Source organism: Rutilus rutilus (genome assembly GCF_951802725.1).
Source record: "Rutilus rutilus genome assembly, chromosome: 21".
In the NCBI taxonomy this organism is placed as follows: domain Eukaryota; kingdom Metazoa; phylum Chordata; class Actinopteri; order Cypriniformes; family Leuciscidae; genus Rutilus; species Rutilus rutilus.
The window spans coordinates 12,214,583-12,236,153 of record NC_140226.1 but is presented as its reverse complement, the minus strand read 5'-3'; the positions used below and the strand labels follow the sequence as shown (position 1 = coordinate 12,236,153).

Genomic DNA, 21,571 nt, shown 5'->3' with positions numbered 1-21,571 from the left:
GATATTCAATGACTTGACAACTTACATATTGGGTGATAAGTTTGATTTATGTATCTCTTTTACAGAGACCAAGCACTAGCCAAGCGCCAAAAGAGAGCATAAATTTCCTTTATGGGCAAATAATGCTCGTATGTTTCTCAGATGTCTCTAGGATGTGTACATATATAAGCTACACACACACAGACACACACAATTTCACTGCTGCTAAGAAACATCTATTGCAGTTAGATTACTCAATTCACCCGTCATTGGCAGGTGTGGCAAAACGTTATTGCTTCTTTTTGTCAAAATGCCTAACCTTTTTAGCACTTTCTCCAGGTGTTGTTAGTTAAGCAAAAGATGTACACTCAGAGAAAAGTGTTTCTTATATTATTCTATAGATTTCGCTCCTCTCACTTGTGTTTGTCAAGTTTAACACTCCAGCTATCAAACACATCACAGGTTTCGGTACCTGCTGTTCAGCCTGGAAGCACAAACTATTTGCATTCTCACATCCAGGTGACTGTGACTATCAATAGCTCAACTGCGGTTAGCTCATTAACAAAACATTACAATGTGAATTTTTAAATTCCTGCCATTCAGTCATGCAGAGTGGATACGTACGTGGGTTTCTTCATGTATTCTTCATGTATTTTTGGTGGTGTTTTGGCAGGTATCTATCTATCTATCTATCTATCTATCTATCTATCTATCTATCTATCTATCTATCTACCCACCTTTTACAATGGGTACGGAAAGTATTCAGACCCCCTTAAATTTTTCACTCTTTGTTAAATTGCAGCCATTTGCTAAAATCATTTAAGGTCATTTTTTTTCCTCATTATTGTACACACAGCACCCCACATTGACAGAAAAACACAGAATTGTTGACATTTTTGCACATTTATTAAAAAAGAAAAACTGAAATATCATATGGTCCTAAGTATTCAGACCCTTTGCTGTGACACTCATATATTTAACTCAGGTGCTGTCCATTTCTTCTGATCATCCTTGAGATGGTTCTACACCTTCATTTGAGTCCAGCTGTGTTTGATTATACTGATTGGACTTGATTAGGAAAGCCACACACCTGTCTATATAAGACCTTACAGCTCACAGTGCATGTCAGAGCAAATGAGAATCATGAGGTCAAAGGAACTGTCTGAAGAGCTCAGAGACAGAATTGTGGCAAGGCACAGATCTGGCCAAGGTTACAAAAAAATTTCTGCTGCACTTAAGGTTCCTAAGAGCACAGTGGCCTCCATAATCCTTAAATGGAAGACGTTTGGGACGACCAGAACCCTTCCTAGAGCTGGCCGTTCGGCCAAACTGAGCTATATTTCCATGGTGAAAAAACATCTAAACATTTTGACCAGTGTGGCTCAAACGATGACAAAAACACTTTTTATTTTGGTGGCATTGGCCAATTTACTGACACAATAACTAGGTTTTGAAGCATGGATTAAATATTTTGGGTGAGTAACTGCATTTTGCAGACACGCAATAGAGTTGTGACAATTGAGTTTACAGTTTAGAGAATGTTAAGACTGTTTCGAAAATTGTGCCAAAGAGATTGAGGAAAAACTGTAATAAAAGCGGCTTTTGAATTAACAAGGAAGTTTTGAGTTCTGAAATCTGCAGGATATTTTAATAGTACAATGACCTCTTAAATGTCAAAAGATCAAGGGCAATTTGATTTCTCAAGTAAAGACCCATTTTGATTGATAGATAGATAGATAGATATCACATGGTCCTAAGTATTCAGACCCTTTACTCAGTATTTAGTAGAAGCACCCTTTTGATCTAATACAGCCATGAGTCTTTTTGGGAAAGATGCAACAAGTTTTTCACACCTGGATTTGGGTATCCTCTGCCATTCCTCCTTGTAGATCCTCTCCAGTCCAGTTGCCATTTTTAACATCGAAAGTTTTCAAAACAATTCTGCAAGTGTAATAGCGGGGACATTAAAAATGATTTATTATGCAAAACTGTTACCCAATCATAGCAGTGGGCGTTAACTTCCAAGTCTTGAATCTGGCACGCCCATCAAAACAGCCTTACTTCTAACTACTTGATGTAATCATTCTTGCTAACTTTATAAGTGGACCTCAGAGAACATTGTTTTAAAAATGCAGTTCATGACCCCTTTAATTTTCATTAGAAAAATGTATTGAGTTATTATTAATTATTATTATATTACACTTTGAATTTTATATAAATAAATCAAAAATGAAGAATGTTTGTTTTTGAGGTTACAGTCGAATTAAAGGTCCCTTGCTTAAGCATTCTTTCCTCTCAAACCAGTTCAAGTCCTCTATTAAAATGAGACAAGCTGGCGTGTCATTAATATGCAAATTAGGGCATTAAGCAGTTAATCCAATGAAGTGGAATAAGGAACATTCCTGAGAGTCCGGCTCCAAGGGCATCCTGGTCTGCGGAGTTCCCCTTCGCTCCAGCAAAACACTGAGCGCTCGGCTTTGACAGTTTCAGACCTCTGCGAGAGGTTCATGAGTGACTTCACTCTAATGTTTATGTACTTTGTCTCATTGCCTGAAGTCTTGCTTTGCCTCTAACTAGCAATAGACATTGTGCATCGAGTTAAGTTGTAAACAGGGCATTCTTTAGACCTGACTCACTTCATGTTTATCATTCACATGCAAAGTTTTCTGTTTCAGATCACACAAAACAAGAGAAGCGCGTGTCCAGACTTCACTAGATCACTTTTTGTTTTTATTTACTTGAAATCGCCAGGAGTGGAAGAACCTGACCTGGTCATTTCCGTCATCTCTCATTACATTACAGTGTGCATAAATATTTATTCAAAATGTATTTATCATGCCCACAAGGGTGGCATTTCTAGATGTATAAGTGCTGAAGGTTAGCTTATTCTGTGCTCTATGAAAATTTAATTGACTACTGACCAAGTCAAGCTTAGTCACTACTGGGGCTTTTAAGGCTTCACTTTTATCGCATTGCCAAAGAGCATGTGATCTATTCACAGGAGGTTCAGTCATAGTTTATCACTCTACATAGTCTGCAGTCTTGGCTTGAGGCACCTACAATGATGCACAACACCGGACTGCTATCAATCAGTTCAGTCTATTTCTGTCTCCAATAGTCATTGAACAGTAAAGTATGTAATTTTTACACCACAAGCACTACAAACACCAAACAGGATTGCAGAAATAATGACAGGTTTTTTCAGACAGGTTTTCTGAACACTCACACCATCAGCTTTTTGCTCAGACCAACAGATCACCTAAAACTCACTGATGTCTGATGCAATGATATTCAACAATTAAAAAAAATTTAAAATAATAATTGCACATCCAAATATACTGTATCTTTAAAAGACGATTAATATTCAGTAAATTAATTGCGCTGGCAGTATCGGATGAGCTGAATTGAGCTGGATAATGACACTAACTTTGAAACATGGTCAATGAACTGAATTTAATTAACATTGAACTGACTGTTGCCTTTCGAGGAGCTGCTTTATAGCTTGTTTCATAATTGATTAATTTTACAACAGTAACGCTATTTTCCTATTGGCAGCGGCTATTTGCACTAAGTGAAAATATCATGTTTTCTTTGCAATAAGTTTAATAGCAGTTAGATGCTGTTTATACTTATACAGTAAATAGTGGCAGATATTGTTTGCACCTCAGTGTTGTTGTACATTAAATGATATGCAATAATAACAGTGTAAATTATGATATTTATAAAAATATAAGGCCTCCTGTAACCCTAACGAATAAACACTTTATTATTAAACACACGTTAGACACTTTATTTCCACTTTTCAAATATTTTCTTAATTTTTATTGTAAATAAATGCCTTTCCGATCTGATATGTGATGGGAAAAGGGAGTAGAGCGACAAAAGGCGGATTCGTACACGGGTAGATTTGCACCAAAACCTTCTGCCGTGCTCCTTACATCCTATCGTGGAGTTAAATAGCCTCTGCCAACAATGCAGGCTATTTGTACTGTTTCCTATGTATTAAGGTAAAGCTGCTTTGAAACATTTGCATACTGTATAATAGGTACTACATTTTGAGTGAAACTCAATCTGTAAAAAAAAAAAAAAAAAGTCTGTTTTTTATTGTATAAATGTGTGTAGTGTAGTGTAAATGAAATTTGCACATACTGCATCCACCATGTTGTCATTGTCATGTGACCTATGGTGTCAGTTGCGTCGCTTCACTTTCCATTCACCATTCACATATCCTCTCCCGAGGCCTCATGGGATAGTAAAGTGTCCATCAGATGTGCATTTCAGAATCTTGCCGGAAGTACTGTAGTAGGTCATCCTGGCACTTTCGATTTATGAATACCATAAATTCTCACACTCGGCTCACATTACAGTATATAGAACGGAAGTAGGCACCGAATCTGTATTGTATAAAGCACTATACACTCACCTAAAGGATTATTAGGAACACCATACTAATACTGTGTTTGACCCCCTTTCGCCTTCAGAACTGCCTTAATTCTACGTGGCATTGATTCAACAAGGTGCTGAAAGCATTCTTTAGAAATGTTGGCCCATATTGATAGGATAGCATCTTGCAGTTGATGGAGATTTGTGGGATGCACATCCAGGGCACGAAGCTCCCGTTCCACCACATCCCAAAGATGCTCTAATGCGTTGAGATCTGGTGACTGTGGGGGCCATTTTAGTACAGTGAACTCATTGTCATGTTCAAGAAACCAATTTGAAATGATTGGAGCTTTGTGACATGGTGCATTATCCTGCTGGAAGTAGCCATCAGAGGATGGGTACATGGTGGTCATAAAGGGATGGACATGGTCAGAAACAATGCTCAGGTAGGCCGTGGCATTTAAACGATGCCCAATTGGCACTAAGGGGCCTAAAGTGTGCCAAGAAAACATCCCCCACACCATTACACCACCACCACCAGCCTGCACAGTGGTAACAAGGCATGATGGATCCATGTTCTCATTCTGTTTACGCCAAATTCTGACTCTACCATCTGAATGTCTCAACAGAAATCGAGACTCATCAGACCAGGCAACATTTTTCCAGTCTTCAACTGTCCAATTTTGGTGAGCTCGTGCAAATTGTAGCCTCTTTTTCCTATTTGTAGTGGAGATGAGTGGTACCCGGTGGGGTCTTCTGCTGTTGTAGCCCATCCGCCTCAAGGTTGTGCGTGTTGTGGCTTCACAAATGCTTTGCTGCATACCTCGGTTGTAACGAGTGGTTATTTCAGTCAAAGTTGCTCTTCTATCAGCTTGAATCAGTCGGCCCATTCTCCTCTGACCTCTAGCATCAACAAGGCATTTTCGCCCACAGGACTGCCGCATACTGCATGTTTTTCCCTTTTCACACCATTCTTTGTAAACCCTAGAAATGGTTGTGCGTGAAAATCCCAGTAACTGAGCAGATTGTGAAATACTCAGACCGGCCCGTCTGGCACCAACAACCATGCCACGCTCAAAATTGCTTAAATCACCTTTCTTTCCCATTCTGACACTCAGTTTGGAGTTCAGGAGATTGTCTTGACCAGGACCACACCCCTAAATGCATTGAAGCAACTGCCATGTGATTGGTTGATTAGATAATTGCATTAATGAGAAATTGAGCAGGTGTTCCTAATAATCCTTTAGGTGAGTGCATAAATACATGTGAAAATGACATCTTGAAGCCACTATGCAGTATGTGAGGTTGTGAAACCACTGCAAGGCAAACAATACTGTGCCCTTTTTGCAGCAGAAAAAACACTAAAATAATTTAACAAATTTAATGTAATTGCACATTCTTTTCCACAGTGTTGGCAAATGTGCATTTAGAAGGCATTTGCACAGTTTCACCACTGTTATCAGATTTTGATTTATGCAGATCCAGTCGTGTTCTCCTCAGCACAAAGCAACAGATCCTGGGGCGTTTCAGCTGCGAGATCCTTCTGACGTCTGACAGAGTCTCTCAGCACCCCATCCTGTTCTATAGCTCAATGTATCGCATAGAGGATAATTAACATTTATATCATCAGGCCACATTGGCAAAAATATTGCAAGCTGGTTGAATAAAACATTTTTGAGCATAATTATCAGTGTGCAGACATTTACATTGCTCATGAACCCAACTCTGGTTGGATGTGCACACTTTTCTAGATCTTTCCCACTTAATATATTCAGTCATGCCAATTAAAGCAGATTTATTTTTAATGAGCTGCTACTGATATGGATGTTTTACCTACTGCCAAAACACCAACAGGTGGTGTAAAGAAAATCCCAGGATTCTGCATCAGTACTTCAGGGATGCATATTTCTATTCGTAGATGCTGTATGAAACAGGGCTGTTATATTTAAATATGTATGAAGAGTGCATATGCTTTTACCTCAGACTTTTTAGTTCTGTTCATCACCAAGCAGAAAGGAAAATAGAAGCCACTTTATTTCATGGACGTTTGCCACAAAATGTATTTGAAGCCACTTTTAAAATTGTATGAATGTTATTGTGTTATGTAACAGAATACCAAAAGCAAGTTTTGCTTTTTGGAAAGAAAGGTAGCAAAAAATCACGTCACTTGGTAGATTTTAAATGATTAAACAATAGATATACTGTTCAAAGTTAGGTCAAATCTCACTTTAATTGTCATTTTAAGTGCTCAGAAGTGTCTTTTTGGGGCCATTGTATATTACACATAACCTGTAAAATATACAGTTGTGCATGTTTAAAAAAAAATTTTTTTAACACTTTACAAGATTTCATTAGTTGACATTATAATGCATTAACTATGAGTAATACACTTGTTGCAGTATTTATTAACCTGGATGAAGTTGTGATAGTCTTTTCTTCCCTATTGTGATGTGTATCCAAGTGAAACGGCTTCTTGAATGAGAAAATATGTAGGACGGGACTTGATTTTGTCCTGTGGAAATTGATTGGATGGTTGTGGTTTGCTATTGGTCGATCTCATGTGAGTGACAGGTTGCCCCGCCCTCACTTCAGTAAAAACATCATCAAAAGAGAAGAGATGGGGAGGGGAAGTTATGTTGATTAAAGATTTTTGATTTTGATTTGTAAAGATACAAATGAATTAAAAAAACATAATGATGTGCGCAGATAAATCATTTATAATAAAAACTGCAAGTTTTTTCCATTAAAAAACACAAGAATTGTCCATTTTGATTTCATGTTGACTTTAATGTTAGTTAATAAAAGTACATCTGTTCAGTGTTAGTTCATGTTAGCTCAGGTCCATTAAATAATATAAACAGCTACAACTTTTGATTTCAATAATGTATTAATAAATGCTGAATTTAACATTAAGATTATTTTTCATTGTTAGTTCATGTTAACAAATGGAACCTTACTGTAAAGTGTTAAAAACGTTTTGAATTATTGCAACCGCTGATATTATTGGTTTCCAGTTGCACTGACAGCTTCCTTGAAGTGTCCTTTATGAGGTAGAAGAACTTCCTTTGTCCTCGTCTCACTGTCATGACTCAGAGGAAAGATTGGAAACTTAAACTTCTGCTGAATCGGTGCCAGAACTTCATCGCTAGAGCGTGTTCTCCACTCCACTTCACTTCACTTAGAAATGAGTGTAGGCCGGGGTCAAAGCGAACCCGATCTCGCTACACAACACAGTGATTTAATTAAAAGGCTCCTCGGTTTTTCAGGGTCAAGAAATATGTGTCGGTTGTCAGCGGTTCAGAGGGGATATGGGTGTGAAATGTGTGAGAGGGATTGTTTTGGGGGCACCTACAGCATTGCTTCATAAAACACATAAAAAACAGAGCCACACACAGTTCTGAGAAGCTGCCGGAACGTTCCGGAGGCCCAGGAAGGCATTAGTGACACTGAGACCGCAGCGTGGGAGTCTGGGTAACAGAGAGGGCGCTGACTAAACCAAGCATTGTGGCGTGCAGAGGGAAAGTGATGGGGGTCCAGCAGGATTGGAGTGTAATGGAGGGCTTTGTTGTTAGTCTGAGGGTTCAGAGATGGAGTCGAAGGTGGACTGATGAGAGACGGGGCAGTTAGAGGCGATATAAAGGTGAGCGGGCGGTAATGTCGTGAGTCATAGGTGATAGTGTGACTCTGGTGTAGCCAAGCATGTTCCCATGCTCCGGAGGAGGAGAAAGGGTCATGGAAAAGAGACCCAGAAGATTCTTATACATCAACATGTAAATATGCTATTTATGAAGAAAACAGCTGCCTTTATGACTGTTGTTTTTCAGCCGAAATGTACCAAATTGTAGTGCTCAAGGGTTGGTCTTTCTAAACTGAGGAAGCTTGGGTCATTTCATTTAAGTTTTTTAAGTTTGGTGACTTAATGGGTAGCACTGTCGCTTCACAGCAAGGTCCCCAATTTGAGCCTGGACTGTGTCAGTATGGGTTTCATCCTGGTGCTCCGGTTTCCCCCACACAATCCAAAGACATGCAAGTTAGGTGGATTGGACATGCCAAACTGGCCGTTGGAGTGTGTGTGTGTGTGTCTGTGTTTGTGTTTGTGTTGAGTGTGACTCTCAGTGCTGGAAGGGCATCCGTCATAAAACCTGTGCCAAATCCAACGTGTGTGTGGATAATTCAGATAAAGCGGACCCTGCAAATGAGCGGGACTAACGCTAGAATTTTTTTGTTGTTGTTTTTAAGGTGAAATTTGTTGTTTCTGTGCCACTAGCTCCACCAAATGGAATTGCAAGAATGTGACTGTTTTCAAACAGGTTTCCCGATCCCTCCTCCCCATCTGCCATTGGTCGCCAAATAGATAGCCTATACCCCAAACTTACGGCATTGATTGAAGAACAAGAAGTGGTATATAGTCATTTTTAACACCATTAGCTGTCAGAATTTTTTTTTTTTTTTTTTGAAATGTAAGAAATTTGATTTGCAATGAGCCCATTTCTTTTTATGTAATGGCGTTTGCCTAATAAAATAAATAATCGCATAATATATTGTTTTTTTACATTCCAGAAATGTTTAAAATGGCTAATCCAATGTTGCTCTTTCAGACTGAGAGCTGCACTGGACCTATTTAATTTGGTCTTGGAATAATTGTATTTAAAAAAAATATATGTATTTATAGTAATGAAATCTCTGATGTTTGATTGTGTTGAGACATTGTTGAGATCTCTAAAGGAGACGTGTGTTTACAGGGATATTTTTCGCAAGAAAACAAATCGAAGAAACTCAATATGACATCTCCATTTGCTCTCCATTTAATCTCACTGCTGTCAAATAATTGAAATATTTATAAACTCAGTAGCACTTTAGGATGAGGTTCTATCCATTAACATTAATGCAATAGCGAACTCAAACAATAAAGAATGCTTTAACAGAAGTGTATTAATATCAGGTTTTAAAAAATAACATTGGTATCATTTTACAATAAGGTTTCATTATTAGTTAGTTAACAAGAACTAAAAATGAACAGTACTTCTATATGGCATTTTTTTTATCCTAGTTAATGTTAATTTCATCATTTACCAATACATTATTAAAATCCAAAATGTATTTGTTAACATTGGTTAATGCACTATGAACTATGAACAAACAATGAACGACTGTATTTTGATTAACTAACATTAACAAAGATCAATAAATACTGTAACAAGTGTATTGCTCATGTTCGTGAATACATTAACTAATGAGACCTTATTGTAAAGTGTTACATTAACATAAGATAATGTATCATCAATGAACATGAACAATAGTTTATTTCTAAATTAATATTAAGAATGTTGTCCATTATTAATGCATTGGTTATCATGAAGCAAGCAACTAATGTCGTGTTACCACTTGCTTTATGAATATAAAAAGGCTCAGTGATTGATTAGACATTGATCAATTGATCATTTTGTATTCATTCTTGCATAACCTCGCATCAGCACCACAAACAACCTTCACGTTGACTTGACTGCTGCTCAGAGAGAGTTATTTGAGATTGATGTCACATGACAAAAGCACTTTTAATGCATGGAGATGCAAGCTGCAGATTACGGTGCCAGGGCTTTGTTAATGTGCTGTCACTGTCTGCCGAGTAGATTAATGATAAAGGCTATTGTCTTTCCTGGGTGCGGTACTTCTTTACAGCTCCCAAACAAGTTGCCTTTTGCCGAGGAGATAAAAATCACAATTTAATATTCCTCCAAAGTGGTCCCGGCAGAGATGCAGCTCTTTGTTCTTGGTAATGATCCAGCGTGGAGATGAATAGAAAGGCTGAGCTAACACTAATGGGAGTGTTAACAGGTCGCTGTGGCGCTCGCCCCTCCTCTGGCTGTTGCTACAGCAACAAGAAGTGCCGTTCTAATACTGATGATGGTTTTCTGTAGCATGCCTGGTCAGGATAGACCAGTGATGGAGGATGGACTTCAACAGAAGTGCAGTGGTCAAGTTTGTCGAGCCGGTGTAGTTGTTCAAAGATATCGTTATTTGATTGTTGATTTTTTTTACAGTATGTCAACAGCATATACAGTATGTCAACAGGCCCATCTATCATATTATTTATTATAGTCAAAAAACGTGCATAATGTCGTTTAAGGGTAAATGTTTTTTCAATTAAAATAACTTCTGTTCGTATATAAGAGACTCAACGAGTAATGTTTGAGTCTGGTGTAATTTAGGGTAATAAGACATTTCTTTTCATTTGATTCCTACTTCCTAAGAATTAATGGTAATTTAAAAAAGAAGAATACAGAAAATACATGCAAAATTTAATTTTCAAATGGTTATTGCACTCACTTTATGTCTGTAATTTGGTATTTGCCAAGGGAAGAAAGTATTGCATATATATAGGGATGGATGGATGGATGGATGGATGGATGGATGGATGGATGGATGGATGGATGGATAGATGATGGATGGATGGATGGATGGATGGATGGATGGATGGATGGATGGATGGATGGATAGATGATGGATGGATGGATGGATGGATGGATGGATGGATGGATGGATAGATAGATAGATAATGGATGGATGGATGGATGGATGGATGGATGGATAGATAGATAGATAGATAGATGATGGATGGATGGATGGATGGATGGATGGATGGATAGATAGATAGATAGATAGATAGATAGATAGATAGATAGATAGATAGATAGATAGATAGATAGATAGATAGTTAGATAATGGATGGATGGATGGATGGATGGATGGATGGATGGATGGATGGATGGATGGATGGATGGATGGATGGATGGATAGATAGATAGATGATGGATGGATGGATGGATGGATGGATGGATGGATGGATGGATGGATGGATGGATGGATGGATGGATGGATGGATAGATAGATAATGGATGGATGGATGGATGGATGGATGGATGGATGGATGGATGGATAGATAGATAGATAGATAGATAGATAGATAGATAGATAGATAGATAGATAGATAGATAGATAGATAGATAGATAGATAGATAGATAGATAATGGATGGATGGATGGATGGATGGATGGATGGATAGATAGATAGATAGATAGATAGATAGATAGATAGATAGATAGATAGATAGATAGATAGATAGATAGATAGATAGATAGATAGATAGATAGATAATGGATGGATAGATAGATAGATAGATAGATAGATAGATAGATAGATAGATAGATAGATAGATAGATAGATAGATAATGGATGGATGGATGGATGGATGGATAGACAGAAAGACAGACAGACAGCTTTGGACTCTCACAGTTCCCGTTCCAATCCTGTAAATGAATTTTCTTCCTTCACATGACAATGTTGTTCTACATTGTTGTAGAACTTTCAGATCTGAAGCATTGCATAAATATTTCTCAGAATTTAGTTTCACATCCATCAAATTCCTTCACGTGCCTTCAAGTGTTTGTCCTTGTAAAACTTGAATCCTCATTCTTTTATTGTAACGTTTAAAGGGTCTGATATTTCTAGACATTTTTACAACTAACAAAATCACCAGGGTCTTTAAAACGAACCTGAGGAGCTTAGAGCATCAATCTCTGCTATTGGATGACCTTGACAGTGGCGGACACGTGACCCGAGCCAATAAAAACATGCCGTACGTGTCATGAGGAATCCCAGAAGAGGGATACTTCACAATAAAAGTGTGTTCAGACATTGACTGAGCTTCTCTGAGAAAAAAAAAAAAAAAAAAAAACTGCGAGTTTTGAAGAACTGTAAGGACTCTTCATCATTGCTTTTACTGCCAAGGATTTGACCTTTAAATCAAAGTCAGTCAAGGCCATGAGGATGAATCTACACTGAGTTATGAGTCAGAACACAAATTAAACAAAATCCAGTACCATGAAATGAACATGAAATAATTTTTTGTTGAAAATTCTGAAAATACTTTGTGTATAAAATGGGTCGCAAACGATGTTTCCATATACCGTGTCCTGGGAAACACTCAAAATCCTCATATATTCTTATCTTGCCCTGCACTGTCTTGCTAGAAGAGGGCTTTGTGACTTTATGTCCTGGGTTTAGAGCGGCAGACAATCAGCCTCTCTCTGATTCGCCCATTTCAGCACAGAGGATCACCCATAAGCCTGGCCTACTGCCCCTCGGCTCAGTGCGGATGAATGGGAAATGTGGAATAAAGGCTTTTCTTTCTTGCCCTGCCGACAGGGAACATCAACCCTCACCATCCTGGAATATGCTGATGTCAGCATGTTTCCTGCCAGGATCATCGCTATTAATCTCATGAGCTCAAACACAATATAGACCAAATTTAGATTTGACAGATGGAATATAAGAGGGGATCAGATTTTTTTTTTTTCTAGTCAGCTGGTGTATTTATTCTGACAAATGAAACATTATTATTTTTGCTTGCAGATGGTGATTTAAAGTACGTTTACCTGGTGAGAACAGAAGTTTACTATTACGTTTACCATGATGGTATATAATATATTGGTGACCATATTGATAATTATATAATAAAGTTTCTAATTACTGGCATCTCTCTGATAAGCCAGCATTAGAAGCAGATAATATCAGAACTTGTTTTTATTAATATCAGAACTTAATTTTATTTATTTTTTTCACTGCAGGCTTTAAAGGTACTGAACAATTATTCATCTTTTCTACTCAAGATTAAAATGTTCTGTGCTTAAGTTTTCCTGCATGTGAAATTGCAAAACAGTACTGATTAATAATATCAATATAAAATATTTTATATTTCAATTTATTTTTATTAATTATTAAATTAATAAATGAAATTAGTATTTTATGTTTTAAATGTATATTTTTTGGGCATGCAATTGTTATTTTAAACTATTTATAGTATTTATTCATATTTTGAATTAGCTTTTATTTTTATATTAAGTTTTAGTAATTTGATTAGTTTCTTATACATACTTCTATTTAGCTTTAATTAATTTTTATGTTGGTTTTAGCTTTAGTAATTTTATTACTTCAATTAAGTTTAGTTTTTTATTTATTTAAGTTTTTCATCTAATATTTTATATTTTATTTTATTTCAGCTCTATTTCAATTATCAAGCAATTTTTAGTTTTTTAGCATAGACTTTAAATCTTTGTAAGATAATATTCTAGTGTAGTCGAACTTCCAGGACTGAGATTGCACTACAATTTTGGTATCTTGCAATTCAAGTCCCAAATCATGTCGAGTGTGTATATCTCTGGTGGAAGGTTGTGACACTGTCACATAAGAGACATGATTTACTGCTCTATTCAGTACAATTATTTTATGTATAATAGAGTTTTAATTGGTTTACATGTTTTCTTAGTCCATTTTATTCCTCTTAACATTTTAAGTGTGTATGTCTTTAAGAAATGTATGGTTGGCATGTCATGTGAGGGAACACATGACAGGAAGCATAAACTACACCTGTACAAAGAGAGCAGCATGGCAAACAAGGGGAACCAATCACTTTTCTGGAGTGTGGAGTTACCACTTGCGGACTCACCTTTCCAGACACCACATCAAGCTTTTGGATTATCACTTATTTTGGATTGTATATACACTGGTGGACACTCACATTGGGACGCTTCAACACACAAGGATTCATATGGACTGTTTTAGGGTATGGTGCAATGGACTCTATGCTTTTTAACAGCCTGAGTTTCCCTGGTTTTATTGTGTTGTTTTAAAGTCTCTTGTGAAGATTGTAAATACACAGTTCTTATCCACTTTAACCTCAGTTTTGTCTCAATCTTTTAACACCCAATTCCTCAGACAGTAAAATCTGACCCCATTTTAACTTTTGTAATTTCAACATAATTGGCTGAACGTTACAAGGTCATGATACTCTCTTTCTAGAGTTTGAACCTACATCTGGTCAGTAGCCAATATCTTTAAACACTAAACCACAAAATGGCCAATTGAAAGCTCACATTGTTGCCATTTATTTTGCCAATGCTAGAAATGATCTTCTGTTTCGTCCCCCAGATTGTACTTCTCCGACCCTCATCCGTCGCGAGCGGTGGAGCTGCTGCGTGTGGGGAAGCTGCAGCACTACCTGGCCCGACTGAAGGAGGCTCACGGGAGCTTCACACAGGTCTGTTATCAGATGATCTTTGGCCCTATAACACACTCCAGAGAGATCAGGACTGTAATGAGACCCTGCACTCGAGCTCACAGTTGTCAGATTGTTGTCTAAACGGTGGTATGGATGTCTCCGCACTGACTTTGCCGTCTGTCTGCTGATGTTCCATTAGATTTTCTGGTACAAAATGTTGTACGGATGGACGACGGATGGACGGACGGATGATGGATGGATGATGGATGGATTGATGATGGATGATGTATAGATAGATAGATAGATAGATAGATAGATAGATAGATAGATAGATAGATAGATAGATAGATAGATAGATAGATAGATAGATAGATAGATAGATAGATAGATAGATAGATAGATAGATAGAATGACAGACAGACAGATAGATAGATAGATAGATAGATAGATAGATAGATAGATAGATAGATAGATAGATAGATAGATAGATAGATAGATAGAACGACAGACAGACAGACAGATAGATGGAACGACAGACAGACAGACAGATAGATGGATGGATGGATGGATGGATGGATGGATGGATAGATAGATAGATAGATAGATAGATAGATAGATAGATAGATAGATAGATAGATAGATAGATAGATAGATAGATAGATAGATAGATAGATAGATAGATAGATAGATAGATAGATAGAACGACAGACAGACAGATAGATGGAACGACAGATAGATAGATAGATAGATAGATAGATAGATAGATAGATAGATAGATAGATAGATAGATAGATAGATAGATAGATAGATAGATAGATAGATAGAATGACAGACAGACAGACAGATAGATAGATAGATAGATAGATAGATAGATAGATAGATAGATAGATAGATAGATAGATAGATAGATAGATAGATAGATAGATAGATAGATAGATAGATAGATAGATAGATAGATAGATAGATGATGGATGGAGGGATGGATGGATGGATGGATAGACAGAAAGACAGACAGACAGCTTTGGACTCTCACAGTTCCGGTTTCAATCCTGTAAATTAATTTTCTTCCTTCACATGACAATGGTTTAACTCGACCGTCTCTCTTCCTCTTGCCCCCTCTCTCCTCAGGCCTATGACATCATGAAGGTGACCCACGGGACAGAGCATGTCCTGACTGATGAGGTGAGGAGAAAACTGAGCGAGTGCCAGGCCGAGCTGGGTGAAGTCTAGACTGAACCCTGCGTCATCATATGGAGACTGACTCTGACACGCTGGCTGTCAATCAACCCGCCGCTGTATTAGCTCTCAAATGGATTGTTTCAGGATGTTTGTGTCTGCCACCTGCTTTTGTGCCCCTGTGTATCAAACAGCTGGCTTACGATTTCTTCGACTCCGCTTGCCAAAGGGAAAAAAGCAACATTACTGCCATGCTTTTTCATTCCATTCCCATATTTTTTTAATATTTTTGCAATAAGAGTGGCTCCACCGGCTGTCCCCCAGGACCTGTTTACTTTTAACACGTAATCCAAAGTATAGTCTACTACCCTCCATATTTTCAATAGGAAGTCCTACTTCTGGTGTTTTGACCCAAAATGAATGGTTGCAACAGGAAAAATATTGCTAAATCTAAATAATAAATTTAAAGAAAGTGTCAGCTTTCAAATATGCTGATATATAGATAGTAAATGTGCAGTATATGCATCTTTTGTTAAATCTGAACAATTTGGATCACTCCATTTTTGATTTGTAGTAGCTGCATATTTTTAGTTTCTCAAAGAGATAAGTTTGATATAATATTAGTATCTAAATGCATCTGATTGAGTATTCAGTGATTTGTCACATTAATATGTTTCATGTTGTTCTGGTCACTTTTTTAAATAAAATGATTAAAATAAGTGTTATTTTAGTATTATTTATATACTATTATAGTATTTTTTTATTTTGAATTAGCTTTTATTTTCACATTTTGAATTTTTAATCTTAGTTTAAGTTTTAATAATTTTGTTATGTGCTTTTGTCATTTTAATGAGGTTGTTTTTAGTGTTTTTAGTTTTTATTTATCCAAAATAAAAGTTTGTTTACATAATATATGTGTGTACTGTGTATAATTATTTTGTATATATAAATACACACATATGCATCATTTATATTATATATAAATATAAAAATGTTATATATGAATAACACATTTTTCTTAAAAATATACATGTATATGTGTGTATTTAAACATACAAAATAATTATACACAGTACACACACATATATAACACAAACTTTTATTTTGGATGCAATTAATCATTGCCCAGGCAACATTTCTGATTTTCTAATTATCTTTTAAGGGTTTTTCATCTAATATTTAATATTTTATTAAATATTAATAATTATACTTTTCAGTTACCGGCAATGATATTGAGTAGTTTTAGTTTTAGTTAACAGCACTGATTGAAATTGACATTTCAGACTGCCATTTTAAGATCTATGTGCCGGGCTACATTCACAATGCTGATCAACTGTTATGAAAAGCAACACCTTTTCAGGAATAACCGTTGTGCTTCAAGAACCGCTCCGAACAACACACACACACAAACACACACATTTGTGCTTCAGTTTCTCATCATTAACTTCAATCTTCAGAGTCACTCTGACCAAACAGTCCCATTCGCTCAGATTTCATAAACATATTTCAGCAGCTGCTTTGTGTTTTTAAGCTCTACTTTTACCATCTGGAATGTGTTATTACAGTTCAATCCTTGATTTGTAATGTGGGTCATTCCTAATATTCAGTAAATGTCCATGTGCCCATCATATGACTTGATTTATTACATGGCTTGGTTGAATTCCAATGTAGAATGCGGTTTGTTATTTCTTGATAACAGGCCGCTGCGAAGTATAACACACCGTTGCCATGAAAAACAGAGCGTTGCTATGGACGCAGGACTATTTTCTTTAGCGGAAGCAATACAGTCGTTTTTAAATCAATATTTTGTGTCAAATTATTGATTTATTTGGTGGGTAGCCATGTAATAAGCGGGATAATGTAGAGCGAGGCGGTTGTTATAGCGAATACAACCCCGACCTCCCTCTACATTATCCCCTACATATTGTATAAAATATGAAATCAGTCATAGTAGTTTTCACAATCATCGCAGTTAAGGGATAATTTGAATAATTTCAGTACTTTGGTTTGAACAGATGTTTCCATTTATATGCTAACAAGAACAACTGGCATTTTATTAAGAAATATTCCAGGTGTTTCACTAATCAAAATGACTCAAAGAAAATATTTGAACACATACTTAATTTTGACTTTACAGGGACTTTAAGTGTTTTGAAAGTATACAAAGTATGCCTGTGCAGCGCCGCTTCAACACAACTATTTAAAGAACTGGCTTTGGTTAATGACATCATCCTCAGGAAGTGATGTCATTTTGGCGGTAAAACACCATTAATAAAACACAATTAAGTTTGTGTCTGAGCTTGACCAGAGCTTATTACTAAAAATCTATATATGTCTAGTTCAGAGTTTAACTCAACACACCAGCCTGGAAGTTTCTAGTATGTATTAATAACAGTCTAGGTCAGCACGGATGACACTTTTGCTTGTCAGTAGCCTGTTTATCCGGACATTTTTTCAGCACGTTATTTTTGCTAAATCTCTCTAACCCTCATGAGTGTCTGGATACAGATAGATGGGGATTACACGTCTCATACCACCATCCTCGCTTCTCATAACTCTGTCAACTAAAGCAAACAGCTTTTGGAGGTGCACTTCTCTGAGACGGAGATAACATCTTTCTGTTGGATAGAATGGGGCTTAAGAGGAAATAGAGGAAGTTGGTATAGAGCGGCGAGTTGTCAGCAGTCCTATCTCTAACTCGCACGCTGAGTCCTTTGTCGAGCCAATGACATCATTTCTCACAAAATGTGAACAAGTCCGATTTCACCAAAAATCTTGCTTACTTTTACTTAAATAAAGTAAGGTTTTACAATGACTGTAGTGGCCAACAGTGATGTCTGGCCTAGGAAAATTGACATCACCCATTATTAAAAATATTGCATGTGCTTGGAGTCATAATGCAATAAACCATGCCAAATTGTGCAGACATAATTTGTATGCGTTTTTCCTGTGAACTTTTTAGTTTTTTTATCTAACCAAAAAAACATAGCTGTAGTTTGCCATTTTTGTTCATAATTACGTAATGTGCTTAAAGGGATACTCCACTTTTTTTGGAAATAGGCTCATTTTACAACTCCCCCAGAGTTAAACAGTTGAGTTTTACCGTTTTCGAATCCATTCAGCCGATCTCCGGGTCTGGGGGGTCCCACTTTTAGCATAGCTTAGCATAGATCATTGAATCGGACAAGACCATTAGCATCTCTCTCAAAAAAATGACCAAAGAGTTTCGATATTTTTCCTATTATTATAATAATAATCAAGAAACTTTGCTGCCGTACTATGAGTCCAGTAGGCGTAATGATATGATGCAGCGCCTGAATATAGGTCTAATAGGTTAGACAAATACTTAGTCCCAGTCACGTTGAAAGTTACTGAGCTGGGGACTATTTTCAGGCGCTGCGTCATATCATTACAAAGTTTCTTGATTATTACGCAGGAATGAGAGTATAGTTCCTAGCCATATCAGCCTAGAAAATCGCAACTTTACATTTTCCGTCGGTCTTAGTACACGATGTAACTACAGAAGAGTCAAGTTTTAAATAGGAAAAATATCGAAACTCTTTGGTCATTTTTTTGAGAGAGATGCTAATGGTCTTGTCCGATTCAATGATCTATGCTAAGCTATGCTAAAAGTGGTACCGCCAGACCCGGAGATCGGCTGAATGGATTCGAAAACGGTAAAACTCAACTGTTTAACTCTGGGGGAGTTGTAAAATGAGCCTATTTCCAAAAAAAGTGGAGTATCCCTTTAAGTTTTGTTCTTCCCTCATATATGTTTACATGAACTTGTAGGGTCATTCGAATTTTACTTAAAGGGATAGTTCACTTTGAAATTAATTTTTGATATGTTTTAGCTTACCTCAAGGGCATCCAAGATGTAGATGTCGCCTTCGCTACTGCAGTTCATTGGAACGAAACCGTAGCCAAGGCGACATCTATGTATATATCTATACCCGCCCGCGCCGTCAGATCATTTGGACGTGTGCTGTTTTCAAGAGATAACAACGATATAAATACTGTTCGTTTTCTCACACAAACCGCTCGTTTCGTGTCTTAGGCCATCAATGTGTACTTATGATGGGGAATTGTTTCATTTGGACGATGGGGAATTGTTTTAATTTGGACTCTGTGCTTGTGTTTTGAGCCAGTGACCATAGACCTGCATTATATGACTGACAGACAAGAACGGTTTGACCTAAAAATATCAAAATTGAAACTACTGCGGAAACAAAGACATCTACATCTTGGATGCCCTTGAGGTAAGCTAAAACATATCAAAAATTAATTTCAAAGTGAACTATCCCTTTAAAGTCCCCCTGTAGTGAATAATTTTATCCCTTAAAACTCATCTTTGATCACCAATATTACATATTTAAACGTTTTTTCCTTGAAAAAAATGTCACGCCCTAAAATAGCTTGAATGTAACCTCATTATGTATACGCGGTTCTGTGAATATGCAAATTATTACATTCACAGGAGAATATCACAGTAAGTAATAGAAATCAGTCTTTCACATTAAACATCAGGATCACTGATGTGTTATTTTCTGTATTAGTCCTGTCAGGTGTGGGGTGAATTATCATACATTTACAAAGCTCATAAACTCTCCTGTGTTTCTCTGACGTCTGATATGATTTTCTATCAAACTGCATCTCTGGATGATGCCTGTTCATTAAAGCTGATAAAGATCCATCTTGTCTGCAAGCGTCGAGGATCAGGCATATCTGTTTGAAGAGGTGTCTAATATGAAACTGAGTATATTGAATTAAAATAATAACTGAATAAACACAGACAGACTAAAGGTTGCTTTCATTCCTTTTTATAAGCAATTCCATCAAAAAGCAGAAGTTTCATGCTGCAGATTGCACCTGTACAAAAACGTGGTGAAAAAAACCTTTATAGTAGCTGAGAAAACAACTAAGAGAAGATTAAACTGAAAATTAGTTGTGCAGAATAAAGCAGAAAAAGAATGCAGATTCCAAAACGTCCTTTATTTACATCAGTCTGTATGTCGATCAAACTCTCACTCAAGCTCTGTTTTTCCCCATAGCATAAGAAATCATGCCGACTGTCGCAGTGTTAACATCCAGCAATATGTTGACAACTTTTAACTTCTTCAATCATACATCTCTCAGTCTTTTTTGTTTTTCCTTTCTATTCACATGACCTACTGAAAGGAGGCGAGATCTTAGTTTCGCAACCGTGTTCTTGAACATTAAAGCGCATTAAAGACGATATTCGTTTAACATTGTACTGCATATCACACAATGTATCAGTTGAACAATCCACAGATGCCGAAGGATGTGACGGGTTGCAATGAAACATTTCATGAATAAACGTGGAAATGACGTGTTCTCTCATCTCCCGTGATTTGGCGATAGGTGTTTAAAAAAACAACAACTATATAATATATAAAGAAGAACAAAAGTGAAATATAGTATATTTTATATATATGGCATGAATTTAGCAACTGTACAAGTTTAATGCATAGTGCTTTTGCAGGCTAAATAAATTATAGAATATAAGCATCTCTGTCATACAGGCCTCCTGAGGTAAAAAATAAATAATATCCTTCATTCATTACATTGCCAAAAGCTCAAAAGGGCAGCAGGAATGTCGCTCCCCTTTGCTTTGGCAGGGGGTCAGGGAAGAGGAGTGAAGCGGGAATGGAAAAGCGTATGAAGTCTTTAGTTAGTACCAGAAACAGGCTATGTACTCATCTATAAACGTTTAGAGCTGAAACTGTCTCAAGCACCATATATATACTGTATATATATATAAACAGATTTATACTGTACCAAAGTGTCAGCAGACAATGAGACCACATAGAGTGAAGGCCAATGACCAGACATATGCACCAATCTGATCTGGAATGCAATACAACAGACTAAATTCAATGAGTTGTATTTGATGAAAAACATCATTTAGGGAAGTTTTTCGTTTGCAGAAGCCAATTAAAAATGTCCAAGAAGTTG

The 21,571-nt window shown here is 36.8% G+C and overlaps 1 protein-coding gene across 1 annotated transcript in view; it reads left to right on the top strand.

Moving 5' to 3' along the window:
* The window catches only part of smyd3 (SET and MYND domain containing 3), a 205,383-nt gene extending 188,880 nt beyond the window's left edge, over window positions 1-16,503 (top strand). Inside the window, exons 11-12 of the mRNA XM_084393098.1 lie at window positions 14,350-14,458; window positions 15,548-16,503. Of these exons, the coding sequence (XP_084249224.1) occupies window positions 14,350-14,458; window positions 15,548-15,649 (211 nt within the window). The 3' untranslated portion in view covers window positions 15,650-16,503. The remainder of the gene's footprint in view (window positions 1-14,349; window positions 14,459-15,547) is intronic.
* The last annotated feature ends 5,068 nt before the right edge of the window (window positions 16,504-21,571 follow it).